General features: G+C 37.2%; 1 protein-coding gene across 6 annotated transcripts in view; it reads left to right on the forward strand.

Annotated features, from left to right (window-relative positions):
- Positions 1-25231, forward strand: part of LOC149549196 (influenza virus NS1A-binding protein) — a 149188-nt gene that overhangs the window by 24090 nt on the left and 99867 nt on the right. For 5 of the 6 annotated variants that reach the window (XR_016354056.1, XR_016354058.1, XR_016354059.1 and 2 more), the window contains exons 2-5: positions 16946-17127; positions 17307-18134; positions 18229-18291; positions 18402-18497. Coding sequence is in view for 2 of the 6 variants with exons in the window: in XM_089792616.1 (XP_089648742.1) it covers positions 16946-17127; positions 17307-18134; positions 18229-18291; positions 18402-18497 (1169 nt within the window). In the remaining 4 variants the exon portion in view is untranslated. The remainder of the gene's footprint in view (positions 1-16945; positions 17128-17306; positions 18135-18228; positions 18292-18401; positions 18498-25231) is intronic. The other variant, XR_016354057.1, reaches the window with a different exon arrangement.

Consider the following 25231-nt stretch of genomic DNA (forward strand, 5'->3'; position numbering starts at 1 on the left):
TCATCTAAAAATCCGTTAATCTACCAATTCTTAAATCTTGTAACATGGTATCAGAGCTAGTACTTGAATTTTTTTCGAAATTATTTGCTCAATTTTTCGAAATATGGCTAGGTTTCTTTTCTGAAAATTGCAGGAAATCTAGGGAAATTGCGGATGATTTCATTTGCAACCTGCGGGTTTTTTTTCTTGCTCCCGTATTCTGAAACTCGTGTTTGTGGCTGAGGAACTCACGTTTTTTTGGCATTGAAAATCCCGGGTTTTTCTTTGGCGAAAAATCATGGCTTATTTCTGGTTCTGGGCTCGTGACTGGTGTTTACCTCTGCTCTGCGATGGTTTTTGTGTTTGGCGCCGTTTTTGGGAGATTCGTGGCTCAGTTACAGACGGCTTTGGTTTTTAAAACTCATGGCTTCCTTCCGACTCACGGCTCTGTGTTACAAAATGCTTGCTCTTGCCACCGTTTGGAGGTCAAACTCAGTATTTTTGTGCCGTCTTAGCTTGAAGTTGTGATCTAGGAAACAAATCTGTTTTTTTTTTCAATCAACATTTTCTATTGTCTTTGACCTTCCAAGCTGCTGATTGAGTTTTGGCTTCGAAACCCTAATTTTCAGGGTCCAATTTTTTTTGATTTCATATTTGTGGTGGGTTTTTCGAGACCTCAAATGAGTCTTCATCAGATTTTTTGCGGGTGCCCTGTTTTCCGTGCCTCGATTTTCGAGCCTACGGATTTGAAATCCGACTTCAGATTCTTTCTGGGTTTTGTATTAGTTCCTTTGGGTACCTGTCAATTTTTTTTGGGTCAGCTAGGAATTTGCCTTGAAATTTGTGCCTGTTGAATTTCAGTCTTGAAGTTTGTACCTGAATTCTTCGAAATGGCATCTTTGACTAATATGATGTTGGAGGGCAGTCTACGATTCAATGGCCACAATTATAACCAGTAGAAGCAACGCATGTTAACCATCTTCGAGTATCGTCGTTTGGATGAACATGTTCTAGGCACAAAGACTCGTCTGACCTCTGACCAAGCAGAACAGGACAAGTTTGATGATTGCAATTGAGATGCTGTTATGCTTCTTAAGCTCTCTGTTATCGATGATCAGCTACCGCAGATTCCTTCTGGCAAGTCAGTTGCAAAAATCTGGAAATATCTAAAGGAGTTGCATGAAACATCTGACAAGAGTCAGGCATTCTTTCTGAAGAATCAACTATTCTCCATTATTATGGATGAACGTATGTCTTTGCAAGAACATTTGACAAAGATTAAGAACATCCGCGATCAACTCAAAGCTATTGTTCGGAAAATGGAGGAAGAGTATATGGTAGTCATCACTCTGAAAAATCGACCATCGTCCTATGAGCACTTCATAGAAACACTCAACATTACGTCAACTAGTGTTGATCTGAAGTTCCCAGAATTATGCACCAAACTTCTGCAGCAGGATCATTGGAAACAATAGTTTGGCAGCAATGCTTCTCCAACCTCCTCAGAGTAGGCATTTGCTGCAAAATCCTTTCAACAGAACATCAACAACCATTAGTCTTCTTAGCCTTTCCAGCATCAACCTTCTGCTCAATCCCTGGATGGCTCTATGAAGCAAAATGTACAGTGTAATTACTGTCACAAGTTTGGTCATATGAAGTTTGAGTGCCAGAAACATTTGGCTGCCCAAGCAAGGCAAAATGCTTCCTAGCCAACAACAAAAGTTGTTGAGCTTCCTAACAAGGCGAAGTTGCATTTTTCGCCTTCTGAATCTATTTCTGTTTTTTTGGGTTTGTTGATTTTCTCCTTAAAAATCATTTCATGTTGTCTGTAATACGCAAGGTTGCGTGAGATTTTGGGTTTTACCGTTTTTTCCACAAAAACGAAGTTTTGTAATTGCAATTTGTTTTGAGTCATAGCACTTTTTTGGCAAAGCTTCTTGGTTTCAGCATTCTGGAGTTCCAGGGAGGGTCTCAGTTATCCCAAAATGTTCTGACATTCGTACGTTGACCATTAAGGGAGGGTATTAAGATAATATTTGCTTAGTTAAATACTTTCTATAATGGTCAACTACTTGTCTGTAGTTCGTCTTTCAGTGTAAATAGGAATGTTTCCTATCTTGTCTCTTTTGTCTTCAGTCCAGATAGGAATGTTTCCTATCCTGTCTTCAGTTTTGTTTTTAATTTTGTCTTCAGTCTACATTGTTTCTTTTAGAAACAATGTCCTTGTAATTCTTTATAAGGAACACATTTGTTCTTCTGTTAATCGATCAATCATCCGAAAATCCGTTAATCTGCCAATTCTTGAATTTTGTAACAGCCTCTACAAGGCTTGCATCATACATTCTTCTCTTCACAATTTCTACTTATCACCCCCAAATTCATATTTCCACTTATCACCCCTAATCATAATAGCAGGACAATGGTTTCAATGGAGCTCATACTCCTTGAAATTTCCCCCCTTATCTCTAGGAGAAAAGACTCTCTACTACATTGTTGAGCCCCTTCACCCAAGGCATCTCTTCCCTCCCAAGGGTGAGTGAAGCCTTCACACCCATGATCAAATTCAACATTCAAATCCAAAACAAGAAAATCAGGAAGGAAAGCGAAGAAATTTTTATGAACACAATACACATTCACTTTTTCACAACACAATACCCAAATCTACAATACAAAGATTCACCACACAATGCATGATTCCATGACACATACTCCATGCTTGTAGGTTTGTTTTGCAATACTAAAAGGGAAGAAAATGAACATGGTTTGAATCACGAACCTTGGTCCAAGCTAAAGGCAATGATAGTTGTAGTAGATTTCCCTTAATTTCCCTCCAAAACCCTAACTGTCTCTAAACTTAGAGAGTGGGTGAACAACCCACTAATTTGACCATGGCTCTCTAATAAGGCATTCTCACTAACTATTTTAGCAAAGACACCTAGCCACTTCCTCTTACAAACTTGTCTTCCCTAAATTTGCTATATTTGACTTAGTGGGAACATGGGAGAAAACATATGTGACAACTCCAATTTCGAATTGATGGAAGAATGCATGGGTAAAGGGGGCTCCTAGGCTGTCTAGTCACTATCATGGTCAAAATTAGGTCCCTAACATGTTATACTATCAGATGGGTAGCTCACTTTAACCTAAAAGACACTTTGGGACCACCTAATGACCCCTCAAAACCCTAGGCAAATCCAAATTCGAATTTCCTTTGATGGTGACCCATCCTACCCCCTATCAAGTGGGTTTACTAACTCATTAACAAGGTAATTAGTTTTAGGGTAAAATACCACCATAACCAAAACCCTAGATGACATGTCATTGCACACAAAATTCACAAGTGTCAAGTGACACATAAAAACACATTCCACATCACCATGACATGTCCCTAATGCATCCTTATGATTAACATTTCCACATACAAGCACACTTGCATTTATGAAGCAAAATACTTTCACAACGAGGCTTTTGAATCTTCCAAAGATTCGCATTGGTTAAATTGTGTTCACATAGGTTTGGAACTTGGTTCCCCCAAGAATTTCCACGGTTCCATTTCTTGCACATTAAACTCGAGCATTAGTAGTCCAAGGAGGTCATATAAAATGTCATATATGCATAGAATTTCAAATTTTACAAAATTCTTATTTGCATAATTCAAATTAAATTTCCTTTCAAATAAATCATTCAGGATGTTAGAATATCGAATCTGCATATCATAAACCATCATAATCAATTTAACATCCATCTGCATATCATAAATTATCAAAATCAATTAGACATTTGTCTGCATATCATAAATCATCATAATCAAATTAACATTTTGCATCGCATTATAATCTAATACTATCTTGTCATAAGTTGCATCCATATGTGTTCGATCATTCCATTCACAATATCAGGTTCATAGTACATATCATAAATGTAAAACACTACCGAAATATCAAAATCAATGGATAAAGCAATCCATTGTCCATCTAAGTCTCGAATAACTGTCAAAATATCAAAGTCTCAATTATCAAAATGCTAGTAACATGTCTATGCTATAATGGGTCGGGGTGAGGCCTCGCACAAATACCTGAGGACAGGCTGGAGGTGAAGCCACAAGACTCGGTGGACCCTTCTCACTTGCCTATTGTGTACTGAAGAGACTTGGACATGGGCAGTGCACAGTCAGAGCAAGAGAGAAAGTGCCAAGTTGTGGTATTGGAGTCTAATACCAATGAGGATGACGATGATAGTGGACAAGGGAAATCAATAGACACTTTAGGAGTGAGTGGAGGTTGCTTTCAAATGATAGGCTGAGACAGTCATATGGCCAAGGGAGAGATAATAGAAACAGAGGTAGGAGTCGGAGTGGACACACCCCACTCATTTGGGTGGTGGTGTGATGACGGTCCATTTTGCTTTGTCACTTATTTCTAGAGTTGAGTTAGCCCCACTTGCTTCATTTGGGGTGATAGTGTGTGTAATAGTTCCCATACTAGGCATTGGAAAAATGAGGTTCCTAATAATCACGACTCCTCTCAGTAGACCACCAACAATAGAGCTAGAGCCAGTTGTGACGAAGTTTTCCATAGATACATTTGACCAGCTGATAGCAACAACAATAGTTGAGGCTATGAGGGAGTTGGTACAATTGGAGATGTTGAGTGCACCATTTGAGGTGATCGAGATGGAGGTGGTCGAGACTGAGGTGGTAGGAACGAAGTTGGTTGAGCAACCTATAGGGATTGAGTTACAGTCTATAGACATTGGCAAGTAGTACTTGATGGTGACTAGTACTCTATCATAGGTGAGTGCAAGGCTCATTCACTTCCAACTTGCACGTATGGTCCCTGTTGGGACTGTAATCCTTTGCCTGAGGTGGTAGATGCTATCTAAGGTAGTAGACTTGAAGGGAGATAGTTCACACGTCATTAGGGAGTTGAGAGGAAGAGTTTCTCGGTTAGACATTTGGCAATGACTCCTTGGCACGATATAGGCATACCAGAACCTCAAAGGAAGTTGAATGACCTGGATCTGTAAATTGCAAACATGGTCGTAGGAACTAGGTGAATAGGGCTTGGCTCGGTCATAGGACATGCGATAGTTGAGCAACAAATGGAGGATTTGTTAGAGTTTGTCAAATGGGTTCTGCTCAAGATTTCCATCTATGCTTTAAGACTTAAGGATGGCCAGCCATAGAAACCTTAGCAATGTTGGAGAGTTGGGGCCTTTCACAGAGTTAGGGGAGAGTTGGGCTCAATCCTTATTGTAGAAGGTGGAGCTTGTCTTTTGAGGGGGCTACTAGTTGAGGACTCAATATGTGGCATTTGTGGCTAAGGCCCATCGATTGGCAGCGGTGACAACTTGAGAGGAGATGGACACCCGACTCTGGAGGCTGAGGAGCACCATACAGGATTTCTCAAGTGAGGACTGCATGGGTAGCTTAGAGGGCACCTTTGGTAGCTTAGTTGGAGGTGGAACAGATAAAGAAGGCAGCTATGATAGCTTAGTTGGAGAAGGAACAAGCAAAGAGAGCCATGATAGAAATTCGCGTGGCTAATGATATGGAGGCAATTGACAAGAGCGACGAGGAGGTCCTCAAGGTAGCTTATATGGTGAAAATTGCTATGGAGCGACAGATGTTGGTTGACTGTGACTTGAAACTTAGGATGGAACAAGTGTGCTTGTTGAGAGCTCGACTAGAAGTCTACACCATCGTCAACACCCTTCTCTTTAGGATACTCTCGCGGCCTCCTCTTCTATCTTGATTTTCTTCTTGTGTATAGTTATATAATTATTTCATTCTTATTGTGTTGTTCATTGTTAGGAGACGATTTTCTTTTTGGGGTTGATGATGTTGTTGGGTAATTCAATGTTGTTAGTGCTTGTTAGTTTGGTCGAAGGTAGGTAGTTAGGATTGGTTGCGATGGATGGTGCTCGTGTTCCTTCGACCTTTATATATGTCATGTACTTACATTCGAGAGAAAGGATTATCATGGTTTGCATTGTCAAGTTGTTACTTTGGTGTCATACATTGTAAAGCATTTGTTGGAAGCAACGAAGAAGCAACTGTGAGTTATTTGATATACTTTGCTCTATTATTCTCGTATGCATTACTAGCTATGCCATAGGGTACATGAACCAATGCTTCTACACCTTCAAAAGATCTAAAAACAATTCACATTAAAAATTGTTATATATAGACTAAACATGTTATAAATTAAAAAAAGTTTACCTTCAACAATTTCAATCTCGAGAAAGTCCCGAAAATGCCTTGTGACATGTAATTGTTTGTCACAAACATTTGGATCTCCTTACTCTCTTGGTATATTTCTTTCATGCACTCTATTTGATTGCCAATTACTCACATCACCAAGTTAAGGGAGTGTATAGTGCATGATGGTCCAAAAGTTGTGCTTACATCTTTGCTTGACCAATGTGTTAGGTGGATATTTTGCAACCAACAGTTTTGGATAAAATTCAGTCACAAAATAGGATGATCAGCCACAATGTGTGAGACAAAGTTTTTCTTACCTTAAAGGGAAGGCTCCCCCTTTTCACTGTTCCTTGGATCAATTCAAGGTAAGCAAAAAGTAGAGAGATTTTGTAAGGGGGTTACCAATATTCTTTCCTCTTAACTTTCAGGAAAGAACCCACTTACCTGTGGAGGGAGTAATGGGCTGGGTGAAATCTCTAACTACACTTTGATTTAAAAGCTGAAAACGGTATATCGATAAACCGACACCAACTTAAAAGCTAGCTGAAGGTGTACTGATTTGGTTCTAAGTCCAGTCGTAATTCTATATGAATAAGCTTTACTAATAAGGCACAAAGGCTTCCAAAAGTAAGGATATCCTCATTATTTTGTGAATCAAGAAAGAGGAGATATAAGCTACAGACAAACCTTCTAGTCTACATATCTCTACAATTGCTCCTAGTCAAAGCTCTAGCTCTAATTACTTCTTAGCTTGTTTTACACTCAATTATAAAGAACACAAGATAATATGAACCAACGATAACATATGCAAATCACAGACAAAGCTTCCAATTTGCACAAGTAACAATCACACTCAGTCAAATTTCAATTTCAATTGCTCCTTTGTATTCACTTTTCTATCAAAATAGTGCTACACAATCAAAGTTCTGTTGGCACAATTTCTCCAGAGCTCTCTTGCACACAATAAAAGATGATGTTTACAATAAGAGGGCACTCCTTTATATAGCCAAAGGAGTTGAGAAAAAGATGGAGGAAAAAGTGAGAGCAACTCAACCAACTTTGACCTAGTGTAACTAAAAGAGAAATTATTGGGTTATATGCAACTTGCATTACATGTAACTACATCTTTCCATGCAATGCATCCTTTTGGATCTACAAATAGAAATAAAATAAAATAACAATCTTAAAGATTGTTTTTCAGTGCCTTGAATTTGATGATAAGTTCACACACTGTAGGAAGATCACAAATCTTTATTGTTTTTGATATTGCCTCTACTCTTACTGCATTTGCATATGTTGATTACACAACCTTGAAATTTGCCGTCGGAGAATCTTGCAAGTGTTTTGCCAACGATTTATGTGAAGCAAATTTGTTCATTGTGTGAGAACTAAAATCTTCAGAATCCAAATCAGCATTGACCTTGATTGTATATTTTGACGTCATTCTTTCAACTGCAATCAGATTACCGTGTCATCAAGAATCTAACATCCCATTTTCTCTTAAGACACATGTGATCTTTGTTTCTATTGCTTGACAATCTCCAAGGGCTGCCTACAACTTTGTTATCAATTTTCTCATTGTTTCTTCTTTGTAGCCCATAGGTCCTTGATAGCTGAAAAATATTTGACAAGATGGGAGAATGTCACATGAAACCATAGCATCTAGATCAAACTTAGCAATCTCATCCCAGTCATTAAGAATCCCTTTCAAATCATCAGCTTCTTGAGTTAAGGAGGAAACCAAATCTTGAGTCAAGGAGGAAATCAAATCTTGTTCCATCTCATCCATGTTTTTGATATGCTTAAGGACTTTAACTGTATCTGTAATAGCTTGAACTCCTTCAAAAATAACTTCTCCCACCCAAGACTTGGCAACTTTAACTATCCTTTTCTCCCTAGAGGTCATAGACACAACAACATTTTGAGAAGATTGTTGCTGAATAACTTCATTTAAGTGAGCAACCTCATGTTTGAACTGATTTTTCTTTTCCCATATTTCATGGTTGCTCTTTAATACATTGGCATGTGCATCTTGAGCATCTTGTAAGCAACTAAGTTGCGATTGCTTTCCGATCGTTACCTTGGTGAACTTTTAATGTATCAGAACACGTAAGTTCTTCAATAGGTTTGTCCACCAATAGCTCAACAACTTCTACAAACTTAGTTTGTTCTGAATAAATTGAAATCCTTGAAACAATCTTATCTTTCAAATATTTCTACTTAGTTTTTTTTACAAGAAGGTTATATGGGGTACAACCACTTTCCTTCTCTTCTTTGTGATCCTGCTTAGCCATTCAGGCAAGCTGAAACTTTCATTTGTAGAAGCAGGTATAGTGGAGACCATTAGCATTGACCTTGATTGTATCTCCATTGTAATTGAGCAAGATTCAATTTGCATAGCTGAACTCATAGGTACATGACAAGAGGATTCTATCATGAATAATTCAAAACTTGTTAAGGATGTATCAAGTTGAGAAACTTGATCCTTTGTGAGAGTTGGAAAATCCTTGAACACACTTCCCAAATGTTCATATTGTTCATTTGTTAAAATGGGAGTAGCTATTGAAGATATATGTGTAAATTTTCTGCAAATTTTGATGTAAGAATACTGATATTTACCTTCAACCTTGTCGGGAATGGTCCTTAGATATTCTGGACAGAATATTAATTGTTCTTGGAGAATGGTGAAAATTCTGGAAATCGTTTTATTCCTGATATAAAATCGCTTAAGGTAGTAATGCTAGAAGAGCAGACTTGTTTTCAATGTGTGTCTTCTATCCACATACTTGCCTCTCTTTATAGTAAACCCAAGGGGCATGTCCTTAGAAAGGACATGACCCTTTCTAGGTTGGCCCTCCATAAAACACCTTCTCCTCTACAAATCGGCGGTCTTAACCATGAACTAATAGTTAAATGTTAATTAACTACAATAGTCAAATACAAGGCGGCGATTTGTTCTAGAGAGATGTATTTATCGTGAGGCCCTATATAAAAGAAATTACATGCATTTTACATCTGTCTAACTTGAAAAATCAGATCATTAATATGATCAAGTTATCAGGATTTAACAATAGGACGAGCCAATTTATTGATGTCTGAAGTCGGGATAAAAGGTGTGAAAACAGTGGAAAATGGATCCACATCATCATCTATCTCATCGAAAAAAGGTGCTTCTTGCATGGATGGTTCATGAATTTGTGCAGGTCTTGGGGGAGATATGATCATAACTTCCCCTTCTTCTTTCTCATCTTCGTCTGATTCTTCCTCTGATTCTTCTTGTGACTCTTCCTTTGACTCTTGAGTTGGTTTAGGGATCTGAGATGACTTAAGTCCCTTTCAACTCTTTAACTTGAATTTGAGAGATTTATTCACAGTAGAAGAAGAAGCACCATCTTTATCTGTGATTTCCAACTGCAACTTCCTTCCAAGTGGACCAAAACTTCCACAATTCAAACCCAATTTTGGATTAACCCTTTTTAGGCCTTTAATTCTTAAACACTTGTTGGTGTTTGCTAAAATTGGGTTAAAATCTACCAATGATAGATGTACCTTCCTTTTGCTGCCATTGAATAGGAAAAGGGCATCTTTTATCAAAACCGTTTTGATGATATTCTGGATAAAGAATATTGCCATCATCTTCGATTTGAAAATCTGATAAGATCTCAAGTATGTTAAGCATGTTAAGATCAATGATATGTTAAGTCAAATTGCAGTATTTCATTTTCATCATATCCATTTCTAACCGCATATTGATCCAAACATCTTCGATACGATGAACATGCGTAAAGACCCTCTTGATTTGAGAATTCATTTCTTTGTAATCAAAGTCAAATATGGCTTCGAATCTCTTCAATGTGATCAATTGAAGTTCTGCTTCCATAGTTTTTGCCTTATGCACAAAATTAATTATATAATTACCAATTACCAAGGGTTTGGTAGAAGAAATACCAAAACCTGGCCTATACAAAGGATGTTGATCAGATTGAACTTCCATGAGTTGTCTAGCCAATTCCATTAAAATGATTCTGTCAGTAGCATACCTAGGTAAGCTATATGGCTCTCCTTTAAAGTACCCAACCCTCAAATAAGTAAAGGTGGGAAACTGGATAAAGATACAACCATACTGATTTACCTTCTTCTAAGCTTTATCAAATACCTTTTTAACGGACAATTGTTTATCAAACAAACATCGAAAATGCCCAAAGAAAACATCCTAAACTCTTCTGTAATGATACTTACTATTAGCTAGAGTAATTTGATCACAGTAATCCCAAATTGGAATTTGAAGGCAATCTCCTTTGGTTGAGAGTCCAAAAAAAGATCCCATGGCAGCAACAATATAAACAAGGTAGGAATTCATGTAGAAAGGTACTAAAGTCCCTACATTGAGCAATTGTTGACAAAGTGCAGTTCTTTTAGTTCCCCCCAAAAGATATGTTCTTTATTAACCATGATCTAAAAAATGAACTTATACATTAGTGGTTCAAAATCAGTGGAATCATTGAGACCACAAATCTTGCTGAGAAGGATAATAAAGTCTTTATACACTCGTTTCAAATTAGATCTGTGAATGGCCTTTGGCCATCTCAATAAGTTGTTTCTCTTGTAATCCAACCAATATAGATTCACATACTTCTGATAATCTCCCTTATTGTCATTCCATATCTCTAGTGATGATTCTTTAGTCAGATCTACGCATTCTGCATTCAGCGGCACTTTGAAAATCTGCTCAATAACCTCTGGATCAAGGCTTATAATAACATTGCCATCAACATCCTTGATCGTCTTTGACTTTGGACTGAAATGTTTCGCACATCCAAGAACAAACTTTGGTTCCAGGGTAGCAATTGGAAACGTAGACACCAAGTGAATATGACTCCTTTTGATGCGTTTTATTTCATGACTAATAGGAGCTTCTACTCTTTGCAGGAAACTAGTCATGCCTACATGTCCGATCTTTGTATCTAACACATTGTCAAGAATGGACGTGACTTGTATTAAGTTGCATGAGCCAACTCTTTATCAAACTGAGATTTCATTTTGCCTTTAGATTTTGACGATGAGGGGGCATCTCTTGTGCCTGTGCTGCAACACAAAAATTCCAAAATGTGAATCACATCATCAGAGGATATTGCCATAAAGGTTGATTTGAAGTATGATTTAGACACTTAAAGGATCCAATGAGATGATATCAAAAAGAGATATCATGCATATGCAGAAGATTGAAAATGGCTCATGAAATAGGAAGGATATGCTTTGAAACATTAAAGTGGAATGCATAGGAATGCGTTTGAATGAAAACTCATGACTTTAAGAAGTGACTTGGGCTTTCAAGATGTCATTGCACAAAAAATGGATTACATGTATATGCAACATGTAATGAAGAATGGAAAGTGAGATGACATGCAAATGCGGATGGAGAATGAGCTTACATGTAAGTGTGTATGAAATATGTTAAGACAAGGGAAGTGGAATGACATGTATTTTGCTCTTGAAGTGTAAGTGCGTATGGAAGGAATGAATGCAATGTGCCTTGAGGCGAAGTGAGCTTTTATAGACGTTTTTTTAGGAAAGGTGAAGAACAAATACATGGGAAAACATGCACATGACGTTTTTTGACCTTTTAAAAGCGTTTTTTAGTCAAAAACAGGTTTTCAAGATGCAATTACACGTAAAGAAATTTTCATGTAATCATGACATGCGTTTGGGTGCGGAAAGTGAGATGAGTGAAAATGGAAATGGAGAATGAGATTACATTTACGTGCAGATGATGGATGGAAATACATGTAATCGCATGGGAAGAATGAGATGTGAAGTGTTGTGACATGGAAAGATGGAAATATAATGAAATGATGCTCTTGCATGAAATGGGGAGTGGAGTGAAATGAAACATGCTCAAGTTCTTGGAAACTTGCAACTTTTTCAAAATGAAGAAAAACCGTAATGCAAACAAGCAAAACATAAAAACAATCACAAAAGAGAAACACACCTTTGGCAAAAGAATCAAACATGTCAACAAGCAAGCTACTTCAATATGCAAATTTGAATTTGGAGTTTGGAAAAAAACCAAAAACATGAAAATGAACCATTTCATCATTTTAAAAGGGAAAATGCACTTTCCATGTTATCCAAATCAACAAATGTAAAACATCAAGCTAAAACATGCATAAAATGAGCAAGATAAGCATGAAATTAATTAGCAAGAAAGAAAATGTCCACTTGATGATTGTATGCCAAAAATGAAGGAGAAAGAAACTCCAATGTTGAAAAATTCTCAAACAAACTTGGAATTCTTCAACCTTGCAAAGAGGAATTTGAAATGAGCATCCAATGAGGCGTTTTTCATGCCCAATCCCAAAAACATGCTCAATACATACCAAAACACAAAACATTTTTGGCAAAGAATGAAAAGAGAAAATGTGATTCCAAAAGGTCATAACATGAGTAGATTTTTACCTTGGAATGTAAAAACGTACCTTCCAATACCATCAAGAATGATTTTAGATTCCAAAACGACTCCCTATTGGGCAAAAACGTGCATTTTGAAGGTCGAAATCTGGGCGTTTTTCCTCAAAACGTGGCTTCAAATGGAGCTGTAATGGCACCTTCTTGGGCAAGAAATTCAACATTTTTTTGTATGAGAAGGATTAGATATGCAAAAACGTCCTTAAAGGAGAAGATTGGAAGTCATTTCATGAAGAAATCTGAGATTTCTATGCAAAAACATGTTCTTCGGAAGAATTTGCCTGAAGTTTTGTCCTCAATCCTCAAAAACGGGTTTTAGAAAGGCAAATGCATACATTTGAATGCAAAACACACCTTTTAGAGGTGATTGCATGTTTAAAACATGCATCCAAGGTCCAAACGAACCTTTTGGAGGTGATTACATGTTTTAAAAACATGCAAATAGCTCTCTTTAGTCAAAATGCAGCTTTTGGTTGCAAATGCATGTTTTAGAAATGTGCTTTTTGCCCAAAAGCAGGTTTAAGAGATGCATATACATGTCTTATTGGCAAAATGCACCTTTTAGGTGCTTTTGCATATCTCAACTTTTTGATGCCTTTGCATGTTTTTTATGCATTTACATGCATTCTGTTTCAAAATCAATTACACCTTTTATGTGTAATTGCATAATTTTTATGAGATATGCTTTGCATATTTTTTATGAGATATGCTTGTAGATATGTTGGAAACAAGTTAAGTGATGAATTAAGCACATGCCAATTTAATTTTTAATGAAATATCACTTAAATGGGACATAAATAATATTGACACTATCATATTAAAAATATTATTTGCAAATATCATTTTAAAAGTAATATTTGCTAGAACATTTGATTTAAAAAAATAAAATAAAATTGAACTATATAGTTAATATAGTCACTTGAGTGAAAAATCAAAAAACAAACTGAACTTAAAAATATAACATAAAGTGCACTATAGTTTAAGTGAAAATTTTAAATGATAAAGTAACTTAAAAATATTACATAAAAGTGAATTTAAGTTATATTTTTCAAAAAGCGAGAGTAAAATTAAAAATATAACATGATATTTTTAATTCGTGTAGTTGTGTAAAAAAGGTCCACTTTTTGGGCACTAAATTGGTCATATCTATTGATTGCCAACTCCGATTAAGCCCTAAGATAGATCAAATCGAAGGGAAAACCAAAAAAGGAATGACTTGAGCAAAATCAAAGGACTAAAAACCAACAAGCACACACTCAAAAATGAAGAAAAGGACGTTGAAGGCCTAAAAAATCAAACATATGCTCGACAAACAGAAAAACGAAGAAGACTTGACGAAACCCTTTTGGTAAAAGATTTCGTTACGTGAATTGGAGTTAATTGATTGATCAACATTAACCAATTGAATAACAAATTCAACTCAAAGAAATGCGAAACTAGTTTGAAAAAGTTTTGTATTGTTACCTACATTTTGTGGTGACAAATTGCAGGACAACACAATGTACGTGCAATCTTGTAATTTTTCACGTTGTTTGTAGTGATTTGGTCAATAGTTTCATGACCCACCATGTCAATGGATTCAATAAGGGTTTGGAAATCAAATATGCATTTTGGATTTACCCCTCAATCAATCACCCTAAAAAACATTGTCCCTATAGGGGACAATGCGATAACTCTTATTAGTAGGTATTTTGTAATCTTTCAATCCATAGAAACTCTTGATTCAACACAAGAATATCTAGTTGGTTTGATGATGTCTTCGCCAATTTCTTGTCTCTTCCCAACAGGGTCATATACACCTTTCATACTTAAGAATTGTAAAACCAACAGGTGCACTATTGATTGGCATTGCCATTTCCTGCCAATACGGTGATATCATCAAGTTGAAGGGAAGACCATTGGTATAGATGCAACGTGCAAATTTTCTCTGAACAATGTCTCTTGCTTCCTCTTCTAATGTCTTGTCCAATGGGCCTCTTTTGTGGGAAAGATTGGGCTCTTCTACTTGTATAGAGGGTGTCTCTGAGAAAGGATGTTGGGAGGTCATTGCTGGTTGAGAATCTGTAGGTGAAGTCATTGTTTTTTCTTTGTAGAAGGATGAGATCTTAGTGTTGTTATTTTAATCATAGCATTAGTTGTTGCTTCTTGTTTTTTTCTAAAAGGGGTAATTGCTTTTGACCACAAGTTTTGAATTGGTGAGGTCACAAACAAGGAATGTCGTTCCCGTTTGAATACTCAATAATAACAACCTAGTGGAGTTTGAATCTGGATGGCAAAAATAACACCACCACAACTTAAGCATCACAACATGCCAAAGTTGGTTAGCATCAGCTTCTTGTTCTCTAGTTAGTGCCACTATTCTCAGTAGACAACCTCTTCTTATTTGACTATTCACACATTCTAATTCCTGAGAGGGCCAGGAAACCACAAGTTTTGAATTGGTGAGGTCACAAACAAGGAATGTTGTTCCCATTTGAACACTCAATAATAATAACCTAGTGGAGTTTGAATCTGGATGGGAAAAACAACACCACCACAACTTAAGCATCACAACATGCCAAAGCTGGCTAGCATCAGCTTCTTGTTCTCTAGTTAGTGCCACTATTCTCAGTAGACAACCTCTTCTTATTTGACTATTCACACATTCTAATTCCTGAGAGGGCCAGGAAACCACAAGTTTTGAATTGGTGAGGTCACAAACAAGGAATGTCGTTCCCATTTGAACACTCAATAATAATAACTTAGTGTAGTTTGAATCTGGATGGCAAAAACACCACCACCACAACTTAAGCATCACAACATGCCAAAGCTGGCTAGCATCAGCTTCTTGTTCTCTAGTTAGTGCCACTATTTTCAGTAGACAACCTCTTCTTATTTGGCTATTCACACATTCTAATTCCTGAGAGGGCCAGGAAAGTGAAGTTTCATTCAGTAATATGAGCTCTTAAAATTGGTTCTACACTCTACACTTCTAGAGGTATCTCCCACCTCTTGGAAGTTGGTCAAGCATTGTAGTATTTCTCCATAAAGGATATCCTTTATCAATTTTTTTTTTCTTGGTTTCCACACCCACTGAACTTGAACTATTAGCCAGTCTTGCAATCTGATTTCACTTTTATCTTAAGTTACATGATTTTAAATTAGAAAAACAAGACAAAATTCAAGCCTACAATATGTACAAACTACTAAAATTTCAAAACGAAGATCGAAGAAGATTATAACAAATAGCAAACTTGTTCCTTTTTCTCTTTAAAAACAACTTGAATTTTTTTGTTAAAAGACTAGAGAATAAGTTTAAATGCTTATGTTAGCTGATTAAGTCTTTTTTGTGCAAGCTCTCTTCCTTCTTTTGGCACTCCTTGATTGATCCCCCTTCCGAAAAACCAGCTAGCTACCCTTCAAAATGCCTAAATGAGAAAAGAGAGTAAGGAGAGTAGAAGAGAGTAAATGTGGTTTGTTTTAGGGTGAAATAATGGTATGCGGGCCTTTTTAGGATTTTAGATTTAAAAAAGTTAAAAAATGTCTTCTTTTTTTGTTTCCTGGGTGTTCTTTTCCCTTGGGTCGTATGGGTACCCTTTTGGTTTGCGTTGGGTATTCTGTGGTTGTGTCTGCCTACTTGCAGCTCAAGCGGGGTGCCTTGGGTGTACCTTGCACACATCCAGGTGTATCTTTACCTAGGTGAACCTGGTGCGGGTATGCAGGTGCGGGGAGGCATACCCTTTTTGCCTTTTTACTGAAATTGTTGGAAAGTTTGATATTATAGAGCATAAGATAGGTGATTGCTTTTGTAAGAAGATATGGATGTTGACTCAAGCCATAAAGGGTCATCCATTAGACCTGTGCATAAAGTCTAGTTTCCAATACTATTACTCTAGTAGACCTTTTTGGAGTATCTACGATAGTTTTTGCACTAGTTCTTGTATGCTTTTCTTGAGGCTTAATGCGAATTAAGATAGTAAACTGAACTGAAGAAACATGAGTGAAAAATGTATATGACTGTAAAAATTACCTTCTAGACTTAAAAACATGGCTTCAATGGGAAAAAAAAACTCTAGAAAAGTATAGTGGACTTGACTCATCGAAATTGAGTGCTCTTTTGGCATCACAATACCCTGATTCCAGTCTGATTTTTTTTTTCACCAAACCTTGATAGCATATCAGACTTACCCAGTTCTATTGATTTTAAATACACTACAAAAATAATAGTTTATTATTAACGCTATTGCTTTAATCATATTAAATGGCATCAACTAGATGACAGTTTCATATAATAAGTATTTAACACAGCCAGTTTGTCAGGTTTGCCAGCTCCACATTTTGTGTATGTACAGAACATTGAACCTGGTTTGCCGTTGTTCCTTTATAATTATAGTGATAGAAAAATGCATGGTACCTTTGAGGCAGCAAGTCGGGGACAATTGAACATCAATCCATATGCATGGACAGCTGGCGGAGCTGATAAAACGCAGTTTCCAGCACAGGTATGCATGCCAGTTAGAGATGTCTATAGGTTTTTAAATGTTATGTTGTTATTTGCACTAGCAAATGCCAAATGAGCACCAGGTCTAGTGGGGTAGTCACTGTATTTTACTACTTTGTATTAAGTTTCATACTGTTGGTAATTGCTTTTACACTAAGTAGTTCTTTATGCATGTGCAAGGTGCGTGTTTGCATCAAGCAAAGTTGTGAGGCGCTTCCGGAGGCTGCTTTCAAAAATGCTATCAGTGAAAACTATTACTCTGATAAGCATTTTTGGTTTGAGTTGAACCATGCTCAAACTTACGCATTAATGTCAATTTTTCATTCTGTTGTGTGCTCATCTCAAAGACCTCAGAGTTCTTCAGATGGGCGGCAGATTGCCCCTGTTAGAACATCATTGGATTATCCAGGAGCTGGTTTAGAGGGAATCAATTCAGGGGAATGGATGGTGGTGTCTCACAAAGGTAAGGAAACTTCAAATAGAAAAGGGAATTTGTGGGAACAGGTTGGTGAATTATCTAGAAAGAATAGGGGAAAGAAAAGTCGAGCCTCTAGTCATTCATCACTTGGCCAAACCTCAGAGGATACAATCACAATAGACTCAGATGACGAAAAGACAACTGCTGGTGACCTAATGAAAGGCAAAGCTTTAGCCACATTACTTGACAATGGACCTGAATCAATTGGACAAGTATCAATATTTACTCAACCTATTACTAACATGTCAAATGAAGACCGTGTGCTTGAAAAACTCAAGCATTTGTCTATAAATCGTCAGAATAGCTCAAAAAATCTGATGTCAGACCTTTCTACAAAAGCCCTTAGTGACAACAGGAACTCTCAGTTTGAGAACGATGAAGAAACATCAATGGATGATAAATTTCTTGCAGACCATGCATCAGGGAAAGCAGAAAGAGAGGTTTTTGTAACTGGCTTGAGGTCTCTAAATACAATCATGGCTGATAACTTGCAAAACTATTTTGAGCACCAAGACTTATCTTTAGTTCAGGTATGGACTTATACATTGTTTCAGGATGTATTTTTTCCTATATACCGAATTCCCAGACTATGTCTAAGAAAAATGTTTGGTTTACAATTCACAGATGCAGCAAGAAATAACTGAGTTAAGAAGCTCTGGGAAGAAAACCTATGGTGCTTTAGCTCAGGTATGGACATATATATTGTTTTGAATCTTAATAGTATACTGCTTTTCCAGGGTAATTGTTTACGTTTCGCATATGTTTTCAAATAAGAACTTATGGTTTACATTTTATAGATGCAACAAGAAATAACGGAGTTAAGAAGCCGTGGGAAGAACACTAATGATTATTCTCAGCATTCAGCAGATTTTCAAAATTTGGAGCACAAACAGGTATGTCAAATTGACAAATAACCAATTTTGGCTGTGAAGCTTTTATAAATGGACTCACGGAAGAATTAAAATGATGGAATTGAACCTACTTTTAATGAGTTGCAACATAGTTTTTAATTTTTTTCTGGGTAAATTAGAGAGGGTTCTATTGGGGCCTCCGCTCTTGAAAATTTAAATTCATCTCAGAGATACCCAAACAACCCCAAAATAATTAATTAGATTGAAATAACCAACATGGAATAAAGATAAAGCTCAAAAAGAGAACCTAGGTCCACATGGGCTTACCTAAGCATATAATTGATTTGTTTCCTCTAAGATCATCACCTTTGGAGCATGCAAATTGATGCTTTGCTTTTAGATTTGGCTTTATGATTGGATATATTAGTCCATTCAATTTTGTGCAGAGAAGCAAGGTCTAGCAATGCCTCGTCTTTATCTCTCTATCGTTTGCTTCATTTGAAAAGAGTGCTTCTTTTGAAGAAAAAGGATCCATCTATAACATCCCCATAAATTTGAATATCATCATTAGCCAGATGGGATTGCTAATTGATTAAGAATCTCTTCTCTACTAAATTTTGATTCATCCTTCTCATATCTACCTGAGTCATCTCATGCATCTCTTGCGTTTGCCTTCTATATGGAAGCCCCTTAACACAACTAGTAATCCAAGCCTCTATAGGATGAGGTTCTACCTAAGTTTACTTGTCTAGACTGCTTAGAGCTGAACCAAAAGTAGAACCGAGTGGAGTGTCCTGAGGGCTTTTTGGGTTTCAAACATTGCTAGTTATGCATCCAATCTCAAAAGAATTCTAGCAACACAAGGCATTATTTTTATAACAAATGGCTGTTTCCATAAATCTTTTCCAACTTTTAGGCTTATTTTCTGATCAGCATAGGGTAGAGCGCAGTTTCGAGGTAGGGGATATGGTGTATTTGAGGCTACAGCCATATAGGTAGTCATTGCTCAAGAGGAGCGGAGCAGAGAAGCTGAAGCCTAGATTTTATGCTCCCTACAAGGTGATTCGCAGAGTGGGCGAAGTCGCCTATGAGCTTGAGCTTCAAGAGGGCAGTCAAGTGCACAATGTATTTCATGTGTCGAGGCTTAAGAAAGCCATTGGTCAGGGTGTAGTTTCTTCTATAGATTTACCCCCTTTGGATGAGGAGGGGAAGCTCATGTTAGTACCTGAGGCGATTTTGGACACTCGAGAGAGGAAACTCAGAACCAAGATAGTGAAGGAGTATTTGGTTAGATGGAAAGATCTGTGGGAGGAGGATGCTACATGAGAGAGTGAGCAGGTTATTCAATAGGCTATACTAAGATTGCTTGAGGACAAGCAATTTCAAGGGGAGCGGATTGTAATGTCCCCACTTTAGCAGTCGACGAAGTGTGTGTGCATTAACCTAGTTCTACATGGTCCCATAGAATAGAAGGTCATCATTGGCACTCAACAATTCTTTCTAGACCTTAATGTCAGCTTGTTAGAAGTGGTGTATGACACCCTCCTTTGAAGGGGTTGGCTAGTCATGGTGAAAGCCAAACTAAAATCAAAAGCATAATACACTCAAATGAGAGTAAAGGGAGGAAGTGCATCATTGATTTGAGGAAACAGTCGGTGAGTGAGGAGGTTGGCTCCTTTGAATAACTCAGAAGGTAAAGAGCTAGAAATAGATGAAAGAAGTAAAGGCATGGAACCAAATGATGAATAGGCATTCAAGTTAGAAGATTATTCTAAAGATGGGACAAGTTCCATAATGGGCTATTTCACTGGCAAATGGAGGACTATGAGGTATTCCCCTTAATGTGTAATTTTTTTGAAGTTACAACTCTTGTGGAAGAGAAACTAATGAAAGCATGTAAAGTATTGGACAATACATCTGACACTACGAAGATGGAAAATGGAAAAAAAAAAACAATGAAGACTTTGCAAAGGCTATTATTTGATTGACACACTCTCCATAAGGGCATGCTTGTCTTTGGCATAAGTAGTGGAAGATAAAATTGGCAAGACCTTGTCTTGTTAGGCATGGGGTAGTAAGAAGCCAAAAGAATGAACCCTTTTGCTATTAGTACGAAATCATTCTACTTAGTTCAAGGCACATTTTGTACAACATATTTAGGCAAAACATCTCGTACGAGGATTGTGTGGGAATAACCTAGATGACAATTTGGACCTGACCTTTAGCAAAACGTCATCCCATAGGACAACCATGCAATAACGTCATACAATAACTCAATCTTGATCGACAAATTCATTCGTATGACCAATCCATGTACAAAAAAATCATCTCGTACGAAAAGCTCATCTCATATGATAAGTCCATTACAACAAATTCATTCTATGTTCTGTCCATGTATGACAAGTTCATCTTGTACGACAAGTCCATCTTGTACAGTCAAAGTGTCTTGTCACAAGCATACAACACTTGCATCCTTTTGTACGAAATCTTGTGTGACCCCTTTTATGGCTAGTACAAAATCTGAAGCTCTAGGCAGTCACTATCATACCACAATGTCATCATGTAGAGACAAAACAAATCATGAACATGCATCAAATGGAAAGAAATTGTACATGCCTTCACACCATAAGCTGTTTGTGCCCGCCAATCAATTGTGTGCTATCAACAAAAACCTATCGTATGTGGCTTCACACCGTACTTCATATGTGACCTTCAATTAGTTGTATGACATCAACAATGATCAGCGTGGGGTTTTTGTATTGTATCATATGTCGTCTGGTAGAAGAAAGGTGGCATTCAATTATTTAGTACATTTTAGGATCATCCAAGTACCATATGTTTGTATGGACAGCAATTTTATTTTTAATATTGCACAACTCTCTGGTCATTTGTTCGTACAGGCAACACAAACTATTGATGTTGCATAGTTTATTAGATTGATGTGGATGGAGCATGACTTGGTAGACAACTTCTAGGAGTGCAGCTAATTCCAATGTGGTGAATATAATCTAATCAAAACTTTGACATTATAAATTGGCTAAACATTGTGAATTTTCTATTTTTGAGCCTTGTAAATGTAATTTTTGGCATTTAAAAAAACCAATAACTTTTTGTGTGCTATGGAGTTTTGTGTTGTGAAGGTGTTAATTTGGTCTTGGCGGTGGGGGCACTGCCACTCGATCCCTCGCTTTATTGTGATAGGGAGTGTGCCTTGGGCATTGCCCCAAAACCCCACAAGGGTGCTGTTTCTTGACCCTTCTGGGGGAATTAATCGTAGAGTCCCGCAAGGGGCGCTGCACCCAGACCCCCATTTGATTTTCAAAGTACACTACAATGTTGAGTTTGCACAGTACAAGCGATCGTCTACACTTTGGCCATTAGCAAGGTTGCACGGGTACGCGTACCTAGACCCCTGGTACACGTATCGGGTACTGGTACGCGTATCTCGTACCGGGTACGGACTAGGGCACGTTTCCTAAATCGTAAAACGCCACGTCAGCTTTTGAAAAGGTAGAGGCGGCACAATTTGTCGTGCTGGAAAGTTGAAATAAAATGTAACCTAAAACGCGGCGTTATATTAGCAAAACGCGGCATTAAAAACTCTCCATCCGCGAGCAGGTCAAAGACGAGGTTAAAGGTTGAACGCACGTCGAAGACAAGGTTAAACGCAGGGCAAAGAAAGTCGGAAAACGGAAGGGCAGAGACGGTTTCGCGCATTTTTCTCAAACGCCACGCATTTTTCTCAGACGCCACGCATTTTTCAGACGCCACGCGAAGTTCAGACGCCACACAACGTTCAGAAACTCCACCCATTTTTCTGCAACCACAGACTCGGCGCTCGCACAGACAGGTATCCATTAATCAACTTCTTTCTACTCGCATTTCCTTACCATCTTTTCTGCTCGCATTTACATTATTTTTCAACGTTTTTTAATTTTGTTTGAGTTTTAATTTTTAAACTTTTAATTTTTAAAGTTTTTAGTTTTAACTTTTAACAAAGTTTAATATTTTAATATTTTTATATATGATGGAACTACGTAACTTTAAAGTCTTAAAATAAATAAAATTAATAAATTAATAAATATTTTTAAATTTCAATATTTATACATTTTATAACTTTATTGAAATTCATTTTTAATTTTAAATGTTATTGTTTAACTTTAGTATTTATTTAATTTTTAATTTTTTATATAATTTAAAATTGATAAAATTTAATTAAAGTATTATTTTATTGATTTAATTAAATTAATTTATAGTTTAGTAGTTTACTATTTAGTATTTTGACTTGTAACAATACACGATCATCTTAAATTTAAAAAAAATTAAATTATAATATCAATATAGATTTTTAAAATTTTAAATAGATGTTTACAATTTAAATAATCATTTAAATTTTAAAGTGAAATTTATTTTAGATATTAAATTTAAAATATAAAGCAATATAAAGCAACTTTAAGTCTTTAATTCTTTTTTATTTGCTATACAATATCTTCTCAACAGTTCGACACTAATTATTGAATTTTTTTAAAAAAATTTCCAGGTAGAATGTCAGGCGGAGGAAAGCAAGCGCTGTATCCTTTGTGGAAGTATGTTGATCGTGTTCGAGGGCCGAAGGGTTCAGGTGGATCAGCCGAGGTCACATGCAAGCTTTGCCCTTTGAAATGGAAAGGTTCTTACACGAGAGTGAAGGCTCACTTCCTTCACATATCTGGGGTAGGTGTTGATCCTTGTACAAATGAGGTGGAACGATATGATCTTATAAGGGAGCAAGAAAGGGCTGAAGGGAAAGTTGCTAAGAAGAGCTCTCATGCTTCAACAACAGGGCATGTACAGAGTCAACATGGAGATTCAGAAGTAGATGTCTCAACTACAGATGTAGCTCGCAAGAGACAACACATTGGCAGCTCAAATCCCATTGAAGAATTGTTTGATGTGATCGGTCGAGATGCTGTTGATGCAGCAATTGCAAGATTCTTTTATGCAAATGGAATTGCATTTAATGTTTCTCGCTCCCCTTTCTACACTGAGATGGTCCAAGCTATCCTTCATGCACCAACAGGGTATAAACCACCTGGATATGAAAAGCTTCGCACTACTTTACTTGATAAAGAGAAAAGTCGATTAGATGAACAAACTACACCACTGAAAAGAGTGTGGGTTACAGAGGGATGCAGTATTGTGATGGATGGGTGGACAGATGCTAGAAATCGTCCATTACTTAATATCATGGTAACATGCAGCAAAGGGCCTTATTTTTTGAAGGCAATAGACTGTTCAGGGCAAGAAAAAAATGCAGAATTTCTACACGCCCAGCTATGTGAGGGCATTGAGGATGTGGGGGCTACACATGTGGTCCAAGTTGTTACTGATGCTGCCCCTGTTTGTAAAGCAGCAGGTATGTTGGTGCAAAAAAAGTACAAGCATATATTTTGGACACCTTGTTGTGTGCATTCGTTGAATAATGCACTCAAAGACATTGGCAAGTTTCAATGGATTACAGATCTCATAGAGAAGGGGAGAAAAATACAAATGTTTATATGCAATCACCACCACACACAAGCCATCTATCGTAAATTTGCCAAGGTGGAGCTACTCAAACCTGCTGATACACGTTTTGCTTCTTACTTCATTCTTCTTGACCGCCTTTGTGAAGTCAAGGGAGCTTTGTGTTCCACAGTTGTTAGTGACGCATGGACAACTTGGAGACAATCTACTTCAGATACTGCTGTTGAGGTGCGAGGTATGATTCTTGATGAGCATTTTTGGGCTGATGTGAAATTTGTTGTGGAGTTTATTAAGCCCATATGTGAGCTGATCAGATATGCAGATTCAGATAAGGCATGTTTGGGAGAAATTTATGAAGCAATAGATTCCATGTGTGAAAAAGTGAAGACAATAACTGATATAAAAGACCCTTCTCTATATCCTTTGATAGAGGAGAAGTTACATGGAAGATGGAATAAGCTTAACACACCTCTTCATTGTGCTGCGTATGCTCTTAATCCTAAATGGCATGATATACAAGTGACTGGGAAGAGGGCTCCACATCAGGATAGAGAGGTAATGAAAGGATTTTGGGCTGCAATAAAAAAGATCTATGGCCGAGGTGAGGATGCTGCAGTTATAAGGAGTCAATGGAATAAGTTTTCACGTGGGAAAGGTAAGTTTGGTTCTGTGGAAGCTTTATATGATATGAAATTAAAGATAGACCCTATAGAGTGGTGGTGGAACCATGGAGGTGAAGCTCCTGAATTGCAATCATTTGCCATAAGATTGCTCTCACAAGTAGCTAGCTCTTCATCTTGTGAGAGAAATTGGAGTACTTATGGGTTCATCCATTCACTATTGAGAAACCGTTTGGGGTCAAAGAAAGCAGAGAAATTGGTGTACATTCACAGCTCACTTCGTCTCCTCTCTCGTCTAGATCCTGGATACAATGATGGCCCTTCATCAAAATGGGATCAAATCTCACCTGATGGAGAACTTGCTGCCCTTGTGGATGGAGAGGTTGAAGTAGATGGCCTTATTGACTTGCCTATTATTATTCTACCAGCAGAGGAACCTGAGCTCGAGAGTGATGACTATTTGGACAGCATCATAACTGAGGACCTTGATATGGATGATGAAGACATAGAAGACTAGAAAATAGATTAAGATGTCTGATTTTTGTTTTAGTTTTTTGTTTGCATATCAGCTTGCTGTTTATCAAGCTTATTTCGATATGTAATCAGTTTGAGACTTTGGTACAATGCTGATTAACAATAGATTATAATCTA

The sequence above is a fragment of the Cupressus sempervirens genome, chromosome 7 (genome assembly GCF_028749045.1).
Source record: "Cupressus sempervirens isolate cs-2001-9-10 chromosome 7, ASM2874904v1, whole genome shotgun sequence".
NCBI classification, from domain to species: Eukaryota; Viridiplantae; Streptophyta; class Pinopsida; order Cupressales; family Cupressaceae; genus Cupressus; species Cupressus sempervirens.